At 41.5% G+C, this 19,514-nt stretch overlaps 1 protein-coding gene across 1 annotated transcript in view; it reads left to right on the top strand.

Moving 5' to 3' along the window:
- The window catches only part of Scin (scinderin), a 101,151-nt gene that overhangs the window by 50,282 nt on the left and 31,355 nt on the right, over positions 1-19,514 (top strand). The window contains 1 exon segment of the mRNA NM_198748.2: positions 17,027-17,119. Coding sequence (NP_942043.2) covers positions 17,027-17,119 — 93 coding nt within the window.

The following is a 19,514-nucleotide window of genomic DNA, read 5'->3' as shown; positions in this document are numbered from 1 at the left end:
GACTTCGTACTTAATGCTTGGGACTTGGGTATGTGTGGAACACAGCCATTATTTCTTACAATTTCAATATGCCTTCTCTCAGACCAAAGCTCTTTGTAGAGCAAAATTACGGAGCAGGCAAGACATGGTAAAGGCACAAGACTGTCTGGGGACACAGGATGTGTGGTTGTTCTATTTTTTGCTGTGTTATTAGCACATCTAACATCCTATATGCCTAACTGTGAGAGCAATCCTATGTGGGGAAGCTACTCACATTTGACTCTGTGCTTCCCTCCCTCCCACTGAGTATTTATCATGAAAGGCTGCACGTAAATTATGTAAAGATTCTTCTTGGTCTTTCTTCTTTTCATATTTAAAATATCCACTGAACATGAAGGGAGATTAAATATGTCACTAGCCCTAAGGCCCCTAAGCTTATTCCTTGTCTGTATTCTTCTTTAAACATCAGGAAGGAAGCTGAAAGATGCCCCAAGGAAAAAGATAATTTCTCTATCTGATTATGTATTTTTTTAAAGGCAACATCTGGTAGGATGAAAGACTAGGGTGGGGCAAGTTGTTTTCTAATTCAGAAAGATTATTTTTAAATATATTGTAATGAACTTGACCATAGAATCATTATAAACACTCCTGGCAAATACTACTACTGTAAAAAACAAACAGAACAGGAGACGCAGGTAGCTGCTGAGGGACTAAGCTGGCTCCTCTCTTGTTTTTATAAAAATAACTGGAAGACTCTTTGCAAAGTTATATGTTCAAATGTTGTTTTGGGTTCTCTATAAGGAAAGAAAATTGGAAGGAAAATCATATTGTGTCTCACAGTGTTTATTGAGCATTTGGGTTTTGTGTTTGTCACTGTTCTACTGCTGTGAAGAGACATCATGACCAAGGCAACTTATAAAAGGAAGCATTTAACTGGGGGCCTGCTTACAGTTTTGGGGTGGGGAGTCCATGATCATCATAGTGGAAAGCATGGTGGTGGCAGGCAGGCAGGCAGGCAGGCAGACATGGTACTGGGAAGTAGCTGAGAGATTACATCTGATCTTCAAGTTGGAGGCAGAGAGAGGAGGACACTGGGCCTGGCTTGGGCTTTTGAAACCTCAAAGCCCACCCCCCAGTGATACGCCTCCTGATCTTTCCTAAAAATTTCATCCACTGGCAACTAAATGCTCAAATATATGAGCCTACGGGGGCCATTCTCATTCAAGCCACCAACAGTTTGTTCCCAATAAAGACTGAAGTCTCAGCTAATTTTACTGTTTAGCAGAGGAGCAAAGTATGAGAAAAGGGAAGGGTGAAGACTGGTGGTAAGGACCCACACTTCCCAGAGCAGGGTGCCATGTCTGTTGGCAGTCTTATGAATTTTGTATTTCAGGCTCTTTGATGGTCACGAATATTTAGATTAACCTTAAAGCCTCTCCAATCTAATGAATTGGGGTGCTATTGTTTTTATTAGTTACAAATAATAATGATAAAATAATTTATCTGGTCTCTTTGTAAGCTGATTAGATATTTAGTATCTATAGGTGTGGGAATCTGGTAAGTAAAGACCGGAGTTGGATAGTTTAGATGGTTTTAAAATCAACTTTCCCAACTTTCCTATCTAAGCAAAGAGCAAAATTTTAGTGGTATTTCCCCAAAGTATACTGTCAAATTAAATCTGTGTCTTATGCAGGCCACTTCACATTCCTTGAGATCAGGCACTGCTGTCATATGTGTGTCTAATGAACTGCTTATTAATGTTGCCATAGTATGAAGCACATGTATCAGATTTCTGTTCTCTAAAGGTTGAGATGACAGTGTGGGCGAATGTATGAACAAAGCCATGTTTTTTGATGGAAATACACTGTAAGAGCAACTACATTTATATAGGCATAGCTGGCATTTCGATGACAATCCTTCACACATTTGGCTAGTCTTTGTTTTGGTAGATGGTCACAGAAAGTAACTTAGATAATCACAGTGAGTGAAACAACAGTCCACATTCCCCACAAGCACCGTGCGTCCCAGATGAGATCCTGAGTGCTGGGATGTATGCAGCTGCTGTCTAAAGCTGTCTGTTCCTTTGATAACAAGGCATAGCTACCCTCTGTAAGGATTTCCTTCCTAGATCAGGTCAGCTTCCTATGAATTGTTCAGCAGCCATAAAAGTCTGACCCACCTCTCCCTGTAAGCTGCAGCATTGCTGGCCCCTGGCCTTGGCCAATTGGCCTGGCTTTTGCTCCAGTATCGCTCCTTCAAGATCTGTTAGCACAGTGCCCACCACTCTGACTTAAGCTGAAGGCTCCTAGAACCCCACAGAACTGCACAGCTCTAGAGTTTCTGCTTGTGTTTCTCTATCATTCGGTTCAAGTCTTTTCCTTCGCCCAATAAAACAGTAAAGGTCTATGCACGTTTCTGCTGTTTCTGAAGGTCTCCCGCAGAGTCAGTTTATAGAAATCAGGATGACTTCGAACTCGATGATTTCAGTTCTGGGACAGTTGGATATATCATCCATCCATACTGCACACTTCAGGATGTGAGCTACTAGGACAGATCAGACTGGAATAAGGAGATGTAGGATTTGGTCAAACCTGACATAGGTGCTGGAACCAAACTCCAGTTCTCTGCACGAGCAATAAATGCTCCTAACCACTAGCCCATCCGTCCAGCCCCAGGATTTGTGTTTTAATCTTTTAACGAAGATATAACTTTTTATTTGACTCAAATTGAGTTTCTTAAACGTCCTCTATAGCGATGGAGCATTATTTCCTAGGGAATGCTTTTGATTAGATTACCATTCTCCACTTTTCTTTGTAGAGTCAGAATGAAATCAACCAAAGAAGTATAATAATAAAACCAAGGGGCTGGTGTGAAATCTTTTGCAATCATTTTGCAACAATGTATACAGTTTTTAAACTCTAAAGCTTCATGGGTAAATATTATTAATAGGAATAAAAACCACCCTGCTTCTTTTCATCAGAGAACAAACATGGGTGTTTTGGGTATCATAAGTGTAAGAGAGACCTAAGATTGTTCTGTGTTTATAATACCCATGTGAGAAAAATCACAAGAGGAAGGAGGAGAGGTTGAGTGGAAGGGAGGAGGCAATAAAAATACATTGTATATGAAAAGGATTAAAAAAAACCCCACACTCCTTAAACCGTTTTCTGTAGCTATCTTGTTTATTTCATTGTTAGTTAAAACCGCGCTTAGTGGGAGTAGAAACGTGAGTTGCCTGAGAAGTTTATTTGGTCAATAGGCACAACTATGTTTGTCTTTGTGTGCTTTTCCAATAGTGCTGTGCTCTGCGTTGATTTTTCCTCTGCTCTCTGGGACCTTTGTGTTTAAGTCCTTGAGAAACTGAAAAGTAGCTGAAATATTTTGAAATCTTCCATTTCTATGGCATGGCACCTGGTACATGGGAGATGGCCGCCAGAGTTTATTATCTGATTGAAATGATGTTATTATGAGAGTTGGGTGAGAGAGGACTGTCTCATTTACAGTTTACTGTTCAAACTAATTTAGTTAAAGGAGTCAAATATTTGCCACTCTGTCTGGATTGCTTCTGAGGTTGCATTACCTGTACAGAATAGATGGAGTGTCAGAGGTACCAGAAAGCAGGAGCCTTTCCCCTTCTCCTCACTGTTGCATTGTGAGGAGATATTCTCTTCCATTTCCCTTTAAGCAATGGTATTCTGAATAGTTGATAGCCAAGCGAGTGCACTGGCAAACATTACATTGTAGTTGGTGTAGCCATTTATGGTTACTTTATGGCTAAGTACTGTTCAGAGCAACTTTAACTTAATTGTTTTATTTTTGCCAACATCTAGGATTGAGTCCAGGGCCTCAACCATGTTAGGCCAGTGATCTCCCACCGCATTATACCCCTTTCCTCTTTTTTTCCCCTTGATTTTGCCACTGGGCCTCATTGAGTTGCCCAGGGTATCACTCTGTAGCCCAGTCAAGCTTTCAACATTCAATCCTCCTGCTTTAAAGCTTCAGAGTATCTGGGATTACAGGCCTGCACCACCAGGCTTGGCTCAGCCACTTAATGCAGTGAATTTATTATTTGAATGTCTGCTATTTATTTAACTCCCATATGCATCTTGCTCCTTATCAAATTCTTCTGAGGGGAGGAATTAAAATATTCTGAACCCAGGATAAGTGGTATCGAGGTGATAGCTTAGTCAACCATATGCTGTAATAAAGTGACAATATCTTAGATAATTGTTGTGTCATAGAAGTTCTACATGGAGACTTGTGACCTTGCTGATAAGACACCACCTTTATAGGGTCAGCATGGCTTGATACCATGTGGCAAGCACTTCAGAATGAGTAAACTTTTCTCTTTATTGTGCCATGGAAGTGAGAGACTAGCAGTAGAACCTGTCAATGGGATGATACAATTCCAAGACAGGTAGACTTAGTGAGCAGCTTAGGGGACAGTGAAACATGGCCTCTGGAGGATACATTTGAACCAGTAAGCTAATAGCTAATAATAACTAATGTAAATATTAGCCTAGATAAACTACTATAAATACTAAACTAGAATGGTGGGCTTCAGCTCTGCCAGCGCTGTGTTCCTTATGTTATCGTAATATTGATGCAATCAATATTATAAAGAACCAATAGGAAGCCAATTTCTCCTTAGTCTCTTGTGCTAAACATTAACCCACTCTAGATACCAATGGCCAATATTTAATTTAATTGTTTATGCTCCTTCGCATTGGCTTTATAAATGATATAATTTAGAAGTCTAGAACGATGAACAGTAACAATAAGTTTATATTTAGCTTCCTGTTACATCTGTGCTAAGAATTTTTGAGCCTGGATATTAAAAAAGCTTCATGATCCACCAACCTGTATCCCTGTGGCATTTATTTTACGATTAGCGTTTGTTTAATGCCATGAAGAAATCTGCTTCTGTAGCATAAAGATATCCCTGAAGTGGGAGATGACTGAACTATGGAATTAACACTTCGCCCAGAGCCAAGGGCAACCAATGTGTCATAACTGGATAATGTCAATAGTATCTGTATAGATACACCTATCTATTGCAGACATGATCACATGGGTTTCTAATCATTACAAATCTGGAGTTAACGTTGTTTGAAAACCTATATCTATATAAACATATTCATAAAAATGAAAATTTAAATGACCTTCTAAGGAAATCATTGTTCATGTAAATAGAGTATTATGCCATTTATAAAGGGAGGGGACACCATTCTCCAAAGTTGGTGAAAATAAAAAAGAGGTTAGTTACTGAGGGAAGAGGCTCAGAGATGGTATAGACCAGAAACAGCTTTGGGGACAGGCCACAGCTTTGAAGACCAGATGCTTTTTGTAAAAAAAAAAAAAAAAATGTGTAGCTAGGTGGTGGTGGCACACACCTTTAAGCAGGAGCAGTAGATCTCTGTGGGTTTGATGTTAGCCTGGTCTACAGAGTGAGCTCCAGGATAGCCAGGGCTACACAGAGAAACCCCATCTCAAACATCACCACCACCACCACCACCACCACCACCACCACCACCACCACCACCACCAAAATCTGAGGCTCAGAACCCTCACAGTCTCTTTAAATATATCTGAATGCAAAAATAAGCTGTAGCAGATTTTTAGAAGGGCCATTGTACTTGGCATTTACTCTGGAGTGATGGTCATTGAGCCTTGAAGAAATCCATTGTAAATATTCGGTGATTGTTTTCTGAGGGTATGGGGTTGCTTTTCTTTGGGAACTCCAGAACCTTAGCATGACTCCAGTCATTAAGATATTGCTGGCAAACCTAGAATTCTTAAAATGGCTGCGATCACTTAGATAATGGTTCCTAGGTCAGAAGAGACTAGGGTACACTGTCATTGACTTGCTAAAAGGCCTTTTGTGCAACAATAATGAAGTGCTCTTGCGAGGCAGTTTAGAGTTCAGCTCATCAGAGACTGTGCTGCCCTGCTGCTAGGACGCCTTCCGTCCATCCGTGTAACTCAGAACACCGACAACAAGTGGATGTGTGCTCATTCGTTTCTTCCATTTGCTCAGACGTGAAGTAACTGCCTGACCACGTTAATATCTTTTTCTACAGACTCATCTAGTGGTCTCTACCCACATAGGAACTTATCAAGGACCAGGGAAACCCACATACATCCCTGCATTGAAAGCGAACTGAACATAGACCAAAAGCTGACTTGTTAGGGGTTATAGCCCCCGCTGTCTTCTATGGTATTGGTACACTTCAGACAACCCTAGAGTAAATCTTGCCTAACTCATATCTCTTGCCTTGCTGAAATAAAGTCCTGTGTGGAAGACTGTTGGAGGAGGTAAGATTTAAACAATGGGAGGAGAAGAGAATGTATTTTATAACCAAGTTCTAGTGGCATTTATACACACTGCAAATGCAGAGATAACTCAAACGGAAGAAGTGACTGTTCTGTTCCTTCTTCAGGGTATTGCCAACCACTGCCAGGCTGATCATGCAGGGTCTCTGCTGTACTTAGACAGGGATAAACAGATCTATCTTCACTCCGTAGTCTAAAGTATAAGATTTGACCAGGACCACACACACACACACGCACACACACACACACACACACACACACACACACACACACACACACACACACGTATGTGTACGTTGGGATGTAGCTAAGTTGATAAAGTGCTTTCCTAGCATTCTCAAAGCCCTGAGTTTGATTCCCTGACAGCACATAAACTGACCATAGTGGGGCACACTTGTAATCCCAGCACTTAGGAGGTAGAAGGAGAAGAATCAGAAGTTCAAGGCTCATTTTCTGCCATAGAGTAAATTTGAGACCAGCATGGTACATATGAAAGAGACCTTGTCTCTAATTAATTTAAAAATCAACAAGATATACTGTCTTGACATACAGTCTTTTTGGCAAAACCATTAGATTAAGATATAAAAACAAAACAATAAGAAATGTAAGTTCCCAAGGAGAGTTAGAAGTTCATTATAAAGCCACCACTTGAACACTGATCTCGGTCAGAAAGGGATAGTTTATTGGACATTCGCCCAGGACTGATTGATCATGGCTGCATGATGATTGGGAGCTGGCTACACTCAAAACCAGGGTCCTCTAGATCTTTTCAGTCTTGAGATCCACAAACATCCACGTCAAGTTATTTCATCAATCAGGATTTAGGGATAGGGGATTGATTTCCCTAGGAACATGCCTTTGTTGTACACTTACCTTGTCCTCATTGGTTGGAGTATTCAAGTATGGCGGGGAACTTGCCTTGCCTAACATTATGTCTTAACTTGCCAACCAAGATGTCATGCCCTACATCATGTCATTTTTTTGCCAAGCAGGATGTCGGTTCCCAGGGAAGTCTTGGGCACTTAAACTTTATTTGATTCTTCCTCAAAATGGAAGTCTTATTCCAAATAGCTTCTTATATTGATGCAAGTGTCTGTGTTATGTTGGGGTCCATCCCAGGGATAGCTTATAAAGTCAGGAAACCATAAAAGCTTATACACAGGTGCAGGAAGTGCTTGCTGCTTGGCGGTTGGTTCAGGTCCAAGCTTACTGTGAAAAAACTGTACAAAGCCCTTCTAACTGACCTCTGTTGTGATTGGTTTCCAAGAGCACCAAAGCACAGAACATGGCCGAATCTGCCATCAACTAGAGCATGAGAAAGTTCCCTAGTAATAGCACATGAGAAATTTTCCTTATGACATTAGGAACAGCAGATAATGATAGGTTAGCCAAGTAACAGTTAACGAGGCCTTAACACTTTACCTAGACCTTTGTGTTTGTATGGCTTTTCAAGATGTATGGCATCGTTTACAAACATTTAACTTAAGTACATTGAAATGAAATAATTCAGTCAGTCACAGAAGGACACTCCATGGGATCAGTAGCAACAGATAGCTGGTGACCCCTGTGTTCAGCCACACCACTGGGGGGCATTTCATCACAGTAGTGAGTGCCAGTGGATAGCCCTGTGCTAGATCACCTCATGGGCACCTCACTGACCCCAGCCTTTTATCCACACATGTCCCATGCTTTATGCACTCTAAAACTCCTCTACTCACAACCCAGTACAGCAAATCCCCCTGTATCTGATAAGACAATAGAGGAGTACATGTATTTAAGAAGCTGGAAAGCTCGTAGCAGAGAGCAAGTGTTGGGTTCTCGTGTCTAGGGAGTGGCAGCTGCTATGGGAGGTCACAGCCCTTCCTCAGAAGTCCCAGTGTTTGTTTCTATCAGCATCTTCCCTATTATCAAATATTTGTCTTACCCAAGGCACAAAATGCTCTGCAGCCAGTAAATACAGCAGGCAATGTGCTTACATTTCATTATGGGTTTCTACGCTCTGTGTGCTTGATCTTCATTTAGGGAAAGGAACATGGATGCAAAAATTACCGAGGATTAAAGTGTTCCCCCCATGAAATCTTGGAGCTTTCTCTGCTCCAAGGATAGCCATGCATATTAAAGTGACAAAGACATGAGTGGGCTGCTTCATTTTCGATGCATGGGACCTTTAGTGGTGGTCATGGTTCTGGTAATGACAACCAGGAAGTTCTGAGGCAGGAGACTGTACATCTGAAGCCGAGATGGTTTATTGAATCCACTGTTTAATGTCAAAATCTGACTTATTTACAACTGAGCTCTTGTTGAAGAGAGAAGAGCAGCAGAAAGGTTGGTTAATTTTGATAGAGGACAAAAACCAAACCAAAACAAACAAAAGAACCCCTCTAGTTACATAGATTTTCAACCTTTTGAATTCAGGAAGGAACCTCAGGTTGTAGATTGTTTCCAGTAATTTCACTGACATGGCTGAGAAGAGTGCAAGCCATTCCCACTTCCTGCTCAAATCTTCCCTTTTAGGGCCTACGTGATTCTTCCTGGAGACATGAGGCTCCTCATTGGCACATCTACATCTTTGGGTTGTCGCTTCTCTGATACAATGTTTTAGGAGAGTTAGGAATCCGTTAAGAACACTTCCTGTGCTTTGATGACTTGAGCGGCCTATGATGAATCTGGGAGACGTCAATGAACAGGAAATGATAATTACTCTAGGTGAAGTAAGGACATAGATATTCTGTTCCAGAAGGAAGAAAAAAATACAAAACAAAGCAAGAAGCCTTTTGTGTGTGTGTGTGTGTGTGTGTGTGTGTGTGTGTGTGTAGTATAATTTTTTACTCTTTTATTTGATAAGGAAATAAATATACTTACTACTAAGATTCTATGAAATATATCTAAAATTTGTAGAAAAAATTTACACCAATATATCTGAGGAAAATAAATATTTTTCTATAAATGTTATTATTTTATGAGTTCATATTGTCGATAATGCTCTGTAGCTTAAATTTTTACTTGATATACGAATATTTTCCTTCCCATAAATACTGTTATAAATTTAGGATTTGTATAGTTTTCCATCATTTGACTATAGTCACTTTAATTTAATCAATCTCTTACATACTAGGCATTCAATAGTTTGCCCTTTTTATTATCAAACATTGTCATGAAAATTCAGGTTATTTTTCTGTACAGTTATCTCTCTCTTTTTGAGACAGGATTTGTCTGTGTGGCCTTGGCTCTGTTGGAACTTGCTCTGTTGATCAGACTGGCCTCAAACTCACAGAGATCTGCCTGCTTCTGTCTCCAAGCACTGGCATTAAGGGTGTGCACTATCATCTCCAGGCTTAAGTTTTTTTTCAGAATGAACTGCCACAATAAAACTATCAACTTAAGTAATTGGTATGTTTTCTGTTATACGTGGCTAAACCACTTTCTTCCTTTTTTTTTTAAAATTTATTTATTTATTACATATAAGTAGACCGTCCGTAGCTGTCTTCAGACACACCAGAAGAGGGCATTAGACCTCATTACAGATGGTTGTGAGCCACCATGTGGTTGCTGGGATTTGAACTCAGGACCTCTGGAAGAGCAGTCAGTGCTCTTAACCACTGAGCCATCTTTCCAGCCCACCACTGAGCCATCTCTCCAGCCCTAAACCACTTTCTAGAATTTTCCTTCACATCAGACATGTGGTTGTTGCTCACATTTCCTTCACATCACAGATTATTGTTGTTTGCTATTTAGAATTTTTATTTATTTTTACTTTGGGGCATGTTCTCCCGTATCCCTGACTATCCCCAAACTCAAGAATGGCCTTGAACTTATGATCCTCTTGTCTCTACATCCTGAGTGCTGGGATTACAGGTGTGTGCCTTCATGTAGGATCCAACTTGGGGTTTCATGCATCCTGGGCAAGCACTCTACCAGCGGAGCTCCATTCCTGCCCACAACTTCTTCTCTTAAGGTCTGCTCACCTGTACACTTTGATGTGATGAAAGAATTTCTCTGTTTCAGAACATAATGGCCACAGCATAGGCAGTCCTAAGAAGAAGAAAAAAAAGAGACAGGTATTGGGGAAAGATGGAAACAAGTTCTGCAGGGCGGGGAGTTGCCCACTCCAACCCCCATGAATAAAGAGTATGCTGCAGTCTCACCACCACCCTGGGCTAATCCCAACAGGAGAACCAAAAGCACTTCCTGTGCACTCTGTGGAGAGATGAAACTTTGGGAGTATCTGCAAAGCAACTGTGGCCCTTTAGTTAAGATTATACAGTCTGAAGCCAGAGTTCAAACTGCTTTGTCACTTGAAACGGTGGAACCTTGAACACGGTATTCCTCAGACTTTGCATTTTCTCATTTTTTAAAATAGGCAGTTGTAAAATGGGATAAATAACAGGGCTAGCTCCTAGGGTTGTTGTGACAGGAAGTGACTTAATAGAGTGCTTAGAGAGGTGTCTGGTGCATCTGTTAAATCAGACTTTAGAGTTACCTTCATTGCACATAATGGCACTCAGAAGTACTGGCTGAGACACATAGTGACTAGTAAGGGGAAAAAACATACACAGACCCTGTGTAGTACAGGTGGATTAGACAAGTTGAGTGCTGGTGTTTAAGAGTAATTTTCAAAGAAGTAAAATCAAATGAATGAAGTCTTACAGCGATATTCAGTGGCTGCCTCAGTTACTTTCTATGGCTGTGACAAAACATCATAATAAAGGCAACTTATAAAAAGGAGCTTTTAACTCGGGGCCCATGGTTCTAGAATCGTGGTTCCCAACCTTTCTCGTGTTCGGATGCTTTAATACAGTTCCTCATGTTGTGGCAACCTCAACCACAAAATCATGTCATTGCTACGTCATAACTATAATTTTTCTACTACTATGAATTGTAATGTAAATATTTGATATGCAGCCCCTATACGGGTTCCAAGCCACAGGTTGAGAACCTCTGTGTTTAGAAGCTTAGAGGATAAGACCATTATGACAGGGAGTAGAGCAACAGGCAGGCAGGCATGGTGCTGGAGCAGTAGTTGAAATGCTGAGAAAACAGCCATGAGAAAGAGAGAAGGCCAACTGGAATGGCATGGCTTTTGAAACCTGACCGGCTACTTGCTATGACACACCTCCCTTAAACAAAGCCACACCTCCTCCAACAAAGCCACACCCCCAACAAAGCCACACCTCCTCCAACAAAGCCACACCCCCTCCAACAAAGCCACACCCCCAACAAAGCCACACCTCCTAATCTTTCCCAAACAGTTTGACCAACTTCTGACCAAGTATTCCAAATATACATACATTCTCATTCAGACCACCACAGACTGAGGGCAAAGGCTGTGTTTAACTAATTTCTTAGAGAAGCAAAACCATTATAAGAAAGAAACCTTCAAAGGACAGGCGTGTGCATGTGTGGAAGTGAACTTCTGAATCGGTACAATGCTGACGCTTGTACAGCGTAGAGGTGATTTTTATTTCTACCAGACAAAATCCTGTGCTTCTCTGTGAAGAGCCACTTGAGGCCATCTATTTCCTACAGCACTAGATCAGAAATCAAAGGAAAGATGCAGACACTTGGAGCATCAGATTGCATGAGGTGTCCCTGAACATTATCTGTGAAATAATTCTTATTGTCTCATTCAAAAACTTGAAAAGCGTTCCCTGATTTAGGGAAGCATGTAACCAATTATTTCGAGTTAACTAAGAGGCATTAAGAGAACATGAGGGGGAATCTTAACCTCAGTACTTACCGGTTAGCTTTATGAAACTGTGCCAGCTTTTGAGTAACAGCCCTTTTCTGTGGGATTAGGATAACAGTGTCTGGTTCACAGATCTAATGAGGATGAAATGACTTGACTTAAGTTCTTGATGTGACTCACAGCCACTCAACGAACAGGGACTATTATAAACTTAATTATAACTAACTGAGCCAGGTAAGGAGTCATCATTCAGTTTTCGCTTGTGCCACACCCATTACCCTAAGTAGAAGCTACATCCAGCAAGAGAAAAAGCCCGGGGGAAGGAAGGGGAAGGACTCCCACAGGGGACACAGAGGATGTCATTCTGATTAGAGAAAGGAGCTAGGGAGAGAGCACTGGAAAACAGCACCAGGCTGGTAATGCACAGCATCTGCAAGCGTTCTGAGATCCCCACTGAGGAGGGTTGGCTGGACAGAGTAAGTACCCGAGTCTGAGTGGGCTGAAGCGCAGATCCAGAGGCTAAGTCTGAACCTGGTGACTGTTGGCAGTTGACAGCCCGTATTTGTCAAGTCACCCAGATGCTGGTTGAATACCCGGAAGTTTAAAAGTAATTGGTACAGAATAAGTAAAAATCCTGTTGTTTTTAATTTTGTATCATTTTTGAGGTATGGTTGACAGTGTTTTTTTTTTAATACATATTGAAAGTAGACAAAGTGATCTTTAGTTTTGGTATCCATGTATATTTGTGAAATAACTGTCACAATCAAACTGATTAGAGTAGAATATCACTGTTCTCTTTCTCGTGTGTCTGTGTGTGTCTGTATGTGTACATGTGTGCATATGCATACAAAATTAGGATCCACTCTCTTGGAAGAATGTAAGTATGCAGCCCTTTGACTAGTGACTGAACTGTTCACTAGGTTTCTAGCACTTTTTCATCTTGTCACTGAAATTTACACCCCAAGGCCAAAGTCTTATTTCTGCCATGCCCTGCTCTCAGGAATCCATGATCTACTCCTGCTTCTGTGAGTTCAAATACTCCAGGCTCCACATATGAGTGAGGGCATACCACATCTTTCCTCCTATGTCTGACTTATTTCACATAGCAGAATGTCCTCCAGGTTCAAAAATGTTTCAAATGGCAGGATTTCCCTGGCCAAGTTATATTCTTAAAACATAGGGACAGTATAACATAAGGATCAGCAGGTAATGTGCTAGGTAGTTTATGACTACAAAAATGAGGTGAGGTGGAAGGCAGGAGGGAGTTGTCAACATAACTGGGACCAGTGTCAGGAGGAATGGGGCCTTCACGAGAGTCCACATGAAGGACCCATTACCATGACCATAAGAGGGAGCACTTAGTGACTCAGTGGAGAGCAGGCTTTAAAGTTCAAGAAGAGGATGTTGGAGATATCCTGATACAAGCAGGGGAATGGGAATGGCCAGTCAGGAATTTGATAGACGAAGATATTTCAAACAGGTGCTTACAGGAGCAGAAAGACAAGCAAGCTCTAAGCTTGAGTGACAGGTCTGAGTTGGAACAACAAAAGTTTTGTGGCAGTCAGAAGATACCATTCCACACATAGACGCCTCATGGACCGGAGGCCAACCATACAGAACTGAAAATGAAGACTTTTACACTTATGTTCAATCTTGCCTGGAACAATAGAAAAGGTGCAGTCTGTTTCAAAGATCAAAATGTATAGGATAGTTGACAAAGTGATGTAATTTAATTATTTTGCTCTTTCTAGGCAGGGTATATAATCCTTTTTTTTTTTCTTTTCTTTTTTTTTTCCCGGAGCTGGGGACTGAACCCAGGGCCTTGTGCTTGCTAGGCAAGCGCTATACCACTGAGCTAAATCCCCAACCCCAGGGTGTATAATCCTTAAGGGACAGTCAAGGTGTTTGGAAACTCACTTACACTCCCCAGTAAGGTGCTTGGTAAATGCTTTGTTGTTGAACTGAGGTTTAGGACGATCCCTAGAGAGATGTGAGCATATGCCACCTCTACCCTGGAGTTTTCAGCCTCTAGCCTGTTTTCAGCAAATTGCAATGGTTCAATTCCCAATTGTGCTAGCATCCTTCGGGAGGCTGATTAAGACACCTGGCTAATATGGGAATTGCTGTCCAGAAATTAAAAGTTAACGTAACTCCAGTTCCTAGTCTCAGCTGGCCCTATGGGAGACTTGCCATAGGGTATATCATAACTAGTTATACCCTTAACTAGTAATAGTTATACCCTATAACTAGTAATAGTTATACCCATACTAGTTATACTCTTAACCAGAAATATTCCCAACTGTATGTTGGTTGGGGTAGAATTACAAAGGCTTCAGGAGGAGACTGAGTGATTCTTCCCTGCCCCATTTGCTTTTATCAAATTAAATGTGCCTTTTTTATTGGATAGTTTATGTATTTACATTTCAAATGTTATCCCCTTTCCCACTTCTTCCCTCTCCCATCACTTCTCTCCCTGTTTCTATGCTCCCCCTCCCACCCACCCACTCCTACCTCAACACCCTAGTATTCCCCTATATTGGGGCATTAAGCCTTCTCAGGACCAAGTGCCTCTCTTCCCATTGATGCCCAACAAGACCCATCCTCTGCTACATATGCAGTTGAAGCCATGGTCTCCCCAATGTGTAATTTTTGGATGGTGGTTTAGTCCCTGGGAGCTTGGGGTGTCTTGTTGGTTGATAGTGGTTTTCTTCCTATGGTGTTGCAAACCCCTTCAGCTCCTTCAGTCCTTCCTCTAACTCCTCCATTGGGGTCCCCGTGCTCAGTCTGATAGCTGCAAACAGAGAGTTTTTGGTTTTGAGTATTTTAATTTGGGATATTTAACTTTTAGCAAAAAGCAAAAGCAAAACAAAACAACACAACAAGAAAACCTTCATTGCAACCTTTTAGATTTTATAATAATTAAAATGTTTTGTTGCTTACTGTGTAAATAAAAGTGTCAAGTTCCCAGAGCCTTAGTCCCCAGGTGAATTTCCAAACTTGAGATTGTACGGAAGGTCACAAAAGGCTTGTGTATACTTAAATTATTTGACATTCAGTAATGGATATTTTCACGCAACAACAGTGTCATAGTTACTTTTTTTTTGCTGCAACAAAAACCTCCATGACCAAGGAAGCTTATAAGAGGGTGCATTTAATTGATCTTATGGCTTCAGAAGATTAGACTGTGATGTGGAATAAAGGCATGGTGAGAGGAACAGCCGAGAGCTCACATCTTGTCATTAACCATTTGTTGAATCTATATGAACATCTTCTGTCCCTTTCTGAATTTAAATTGATATTATGACAATCACATTATTTAGAGGGAGTTTATATTTTATGTCTGTCCTATGATATTTATGTCAATTAAGTCAATGAATCAAACTTCTTTAAAAAAAAAAACTTGATTTATTTACATTCCAGCCATTGTCTCCCCTCCCAGTCCCCCGTCCCACAGTTCCTCATCCCATTCCTCCAATCCCTTGCCTCCAAGAGGGTGCTCCCCCCCTCACCAGGCCTCTCCCTTCCCTGAGGCCTCAAATCTCTTGGGGATTAGGTGCATCTTCTCTCACTGAGAATTAGGTGAATCAAACTTATATTTTGTGACTTTAGTATAAACAAATGCAGAGCAGATTCAAATGAATATTTTCCCAAATAACATAACTGAACTTTTGGGTTGCATCACACATGCAGAGCATTGATAAATATATTTATCTACTCAGCGGATAAATTATGTGTGGAGCATCAACTCTGTCGCTGGTTATTCCAAAACTGGAAGCACATAATGAAACAAAGTTTAATTGTGGTCCATGATACAAACTGTGTATTGTGGGAACTGGACTGAGGATGGGGGATGAGAAGCAACAAAGTCATGTGACAAATCCAGGGAAATCTGACTCAGGGTGCCAGCATCAGGGCACAAATCTGAGTTTATTGCGCAGCACATAAACTGATCTACTGTGAGCCAATCCCAAGCCCCTAAATCCTCTTCCAGTCGTATCTCGACACACTGTCACCATGCCCCAACGAAAGCCATGCTTGATGAGGTTCCTTAGAAGGAGGGGGCATTGTCACCTGTTAGGACTTCCCTGAAGATGAGGCAAGCAGCTGCCGTCCTGGCCTAAGGTCTCACGGGTACCGGGAGCCATCTTAGATCTAAGGACTTGTAGGGCAGATCGGGACTCTTCGAGGAGTCGCAAGAGCCTGTGTTGCCTCCCTTTCTATCCCATTTTTTTTCCTTCACAAGGTTGACCTCCACATCCCTCAAGGTATTTGTGCTTTAGGTATGGTGTGCATACCTGCATGCTAGGTATGCGCCCTGACAAAACCCTCTTAAGAAAGAGATGTTTAGTTTTAGCTCACACTTTGAGTTCCATTCAGTCATGGCAGAAGCCTGAGGTGGCTGCCCATTGTTAGGGAGTGTGGAGTGATGACTACTGACACTCAGCTACCCTTCTTTTTATATCCTTTCGGGACTCCAGTCTAGGAACTGGGGCTGCTCACATCTATGGTAGATCTTCCTACCTCGACCTAACCAATATAATGCCTCATGGGTGTGCCCAGGACTTATCACCTAGGAGGTTCTAGATTCTATCAAGTTGATGGTTAAGATTAATTAACCATCATCATATTTTATCTCGAGACAATAATTTAATTTGAGGAACCAGTTAGTAGAAACTGGAGTATTTTTTATAAGCAAAAGGCCTCAGAAGAAATCTGGTCTGCTATGGAATTGAGCTGAAGAACTCATTTTACTTAATCCCTGTTAGCCTAAAAATAAACGGAGGCCCCTCAGTTTTCACATGGGCTTTCTTGGAAGTGCATGCCAGCAACAGGCACAGGATTTGTTTACTTCATGCCAGCGGCGCTTTGACCCACGGGAAAAGGCCTGTGTTACAGAAATTGATGAGAAATTCATGACTGTGTTATTTTAATTACATAGGTTTTATAATTGACATCTTTATAAATGTCAGATGGTTCATTGTTTTTAAAATTCTGCACAACTTTTTTTCCCTGTTCACCTTTCCCCAGGTTTTAGGGAGAAAGCCTGAACTTCCAGATGGGGACAATGATGATGATGTCATAGCAGACATAAGTAACAGGAAGATGGCGAAACTCTACATGGTGAGTTGCTGGGGTGAAATTCTGCGTTTGGTCCTGGAGAGACTGTCTCTACTGTAGTAGGGAGCTCTCCTTGCCCTTAGAGAGAAATGTGCAGGTGATTTTTCACATATGTGTATTAAAATGATCACCCCTGTGGCTTTTGATCTTGTCACTAATGGTAACAAAGTTACTGTTGTAACTTACAGAGTGTATAGTTACCTGTTAGTTTGTTATATTTTGATATAGTACACCTGATAAGAATGTTTCCTTTGTAGACTAAAACACTTTGTGAGCTTTTTCTTATAAATTCTTGGTAAGATTGCAAAATATTCATCTTCTTTAGAATATCCTTTTAGTACACAAAGGGCTTTCTTTGTTCCAGGAAGGTTAACTCTCCGATCAGTCAGCTTGAAGGAAACAGGGTGGAACCAGCCTGGGGTCAGGACTGGTTGACCTAGTGCCCAGTGGCTTCTGTGGTGAATGACTGGGCACATTCTTCTGAGGCTCTGCTTTCTGAAAGGGAGGGAAGGAAGTGGGGAAAGACACGGAGAAAGTGGTTTTAGTAGGGGATTATTCAAGTTTCTTCCAATGACAGAATTTTGAATCTACTCTTGTAAAAGCAACAAAAGTCACACAGCACAGCAGAGGAGACTGAAGACAAGAGTCTCCAAGTGCTTCTCTCTTACAACTTCCTAAGGAAGTGATTTGGAGCAGATAGTATCTCCCTGCACAACTTAGTGACTTTCTTCTTTTCAACAGGAAGACACTGTATTTGGTGGCTTTTAAGGACCTTCTTCCTCTTCCTCCTCTTTTCCTCTCCTTTTCTTCTTTTGAACAGGGTCTCTCTATGGTCTATGTAGTCCTGGATATCCTGTCACTAGCTATGTAGACTGGACTGACTTTGAACTTACAAAGACTACTTCCTGAATGCCAGGTTTAAAGGCATGTACCACCACACCTGGTTGCCTTTCAGGAACCAAGTTCATTGTCCTGAATGAAGATGGATTATTAATTTGCGTAACATGACTTCCTTTTTATAATGAGGAAGTGGCTTCTTTTCTTCTTAGGTGATAAAGGAAAATATGATTATTACATCTGCTAAATATTGATTTTTTTTTTATTAACTTGAGTATTTCTTATATACATTTCAAGTGTTATTCCCTTTCCCAGTTTCCGGACAAACATCACCCTCCCCCCTCCCCTTCCTTATGGGTGTTCCCCTCCCAAACCTCCCCCCATTGCCACCCTCCCCGCATAGTCTAGTTCACTGGGGGTTCAGTCTTAGCAGGACCCAGGGCTTCCCCTTCCACTGGTGCTCTTACTAGGATATTCATTGCTACCTATGGGGACAGAGTCCAGGGTCAGTCCATGTATAGTCTTTAGGTAGTGGCTTAGTCCCTGGAAGCTCTGGTTGCTTGACATTGTTGTACTTTTGGGGTCTCGAGCACCTTCAAGCTCTTCCAGTTCTTTCTCTGATTCCTTCAACGGGGGACCTATTCTCAGTTCAGTGGTTTGCTGCTGGCATTCGCCTCTGTATTTGCTGTATTCTGGCTGTGTCTCTCAGGAGCGATCTACATCCGGCTCCTGTCGGTCTGCACTTCTTTGCTTCATCCATCTTGTCTAATTGGGTGGCTGTATATGTATGGGCCACCTGTGGGGCAGGCTCTGAATGGGTGTTCCTTCAGTCTCTGTTTTAATCTTTGTCTCTCCCTTCCCTGCCAAGGGTATTCTTTTTCCTCATTTAAAGAAGGAGTGAAGCATTCACATTTTGATCATCCGTCTTGAGTTTCCTTTGTTCTAGGGATCTAGGGTAATTCAAGCATTTGGGCTAATAGCCACTTATCAATGAGTGCATACCATGTATGTCTTTCTGTGAGTGGGTTAGCTCACTCAGGATGATATTTTCCAGTTCCAACCATTTGCCTACGAATTTCATAAACTCGTTGTTTTTGATAGCTGAGTAATATTCCATTGTGTAGATGTACCATATTTTCTGTATCCATTCCTCTGTTGAAGGGCATCTGGGTTCTTTCCAGTTTCTGGCTATTATAAATAAGGCTGCGATGAACATAGTGGAGCACGTGTCTCTTTTATATGTTGAGGCATCTTTTGGGTATATGCCCAAGACAGGTATGGCTGGATCCTCAGGCAGTTCAATGTCCAATTTTCTGAGGAACCTCCAGACTGATTTCCAGAATGGTTTTACCAGTCTGCAATCCCACCAACAATGGAGGAGTGTTCCTCTTTCTCCACATCCTCGCCAGCATCTGCTGTCACCTGAGTTTTTGATCTTAGCCATTCTCACTGGTGTGAGGTGAAATCTCAGGGTTGTTTTGATTTGCATTTCCCTTATGACTAAAGATGTTGAACATTTCTTTAGGTGTTTCTCAGCCATTCGGCATTCCTCAGCTGTGAA

This window comes from Rattus norvegicus, chromosome 6, assembly GCF_021556685.1.
Source record: "Rattus norvegicus strain SHRSP/BbbUtx chromosome 6, alternate assembly SHRSP_T2T, whole genome shotgun sequence".
Classification (NCBI taxonomy): Eukaryota; Metazoa; Chordata; class Mammalia; order Rodentia; family Muridae; genus Rattus; species Rattus norvegicus.
The sequence above is the reverse complement of the archived record's forward strand: the minus strand, read 5'-3'. Positions and strand labels throughout refer to the sequence as shown.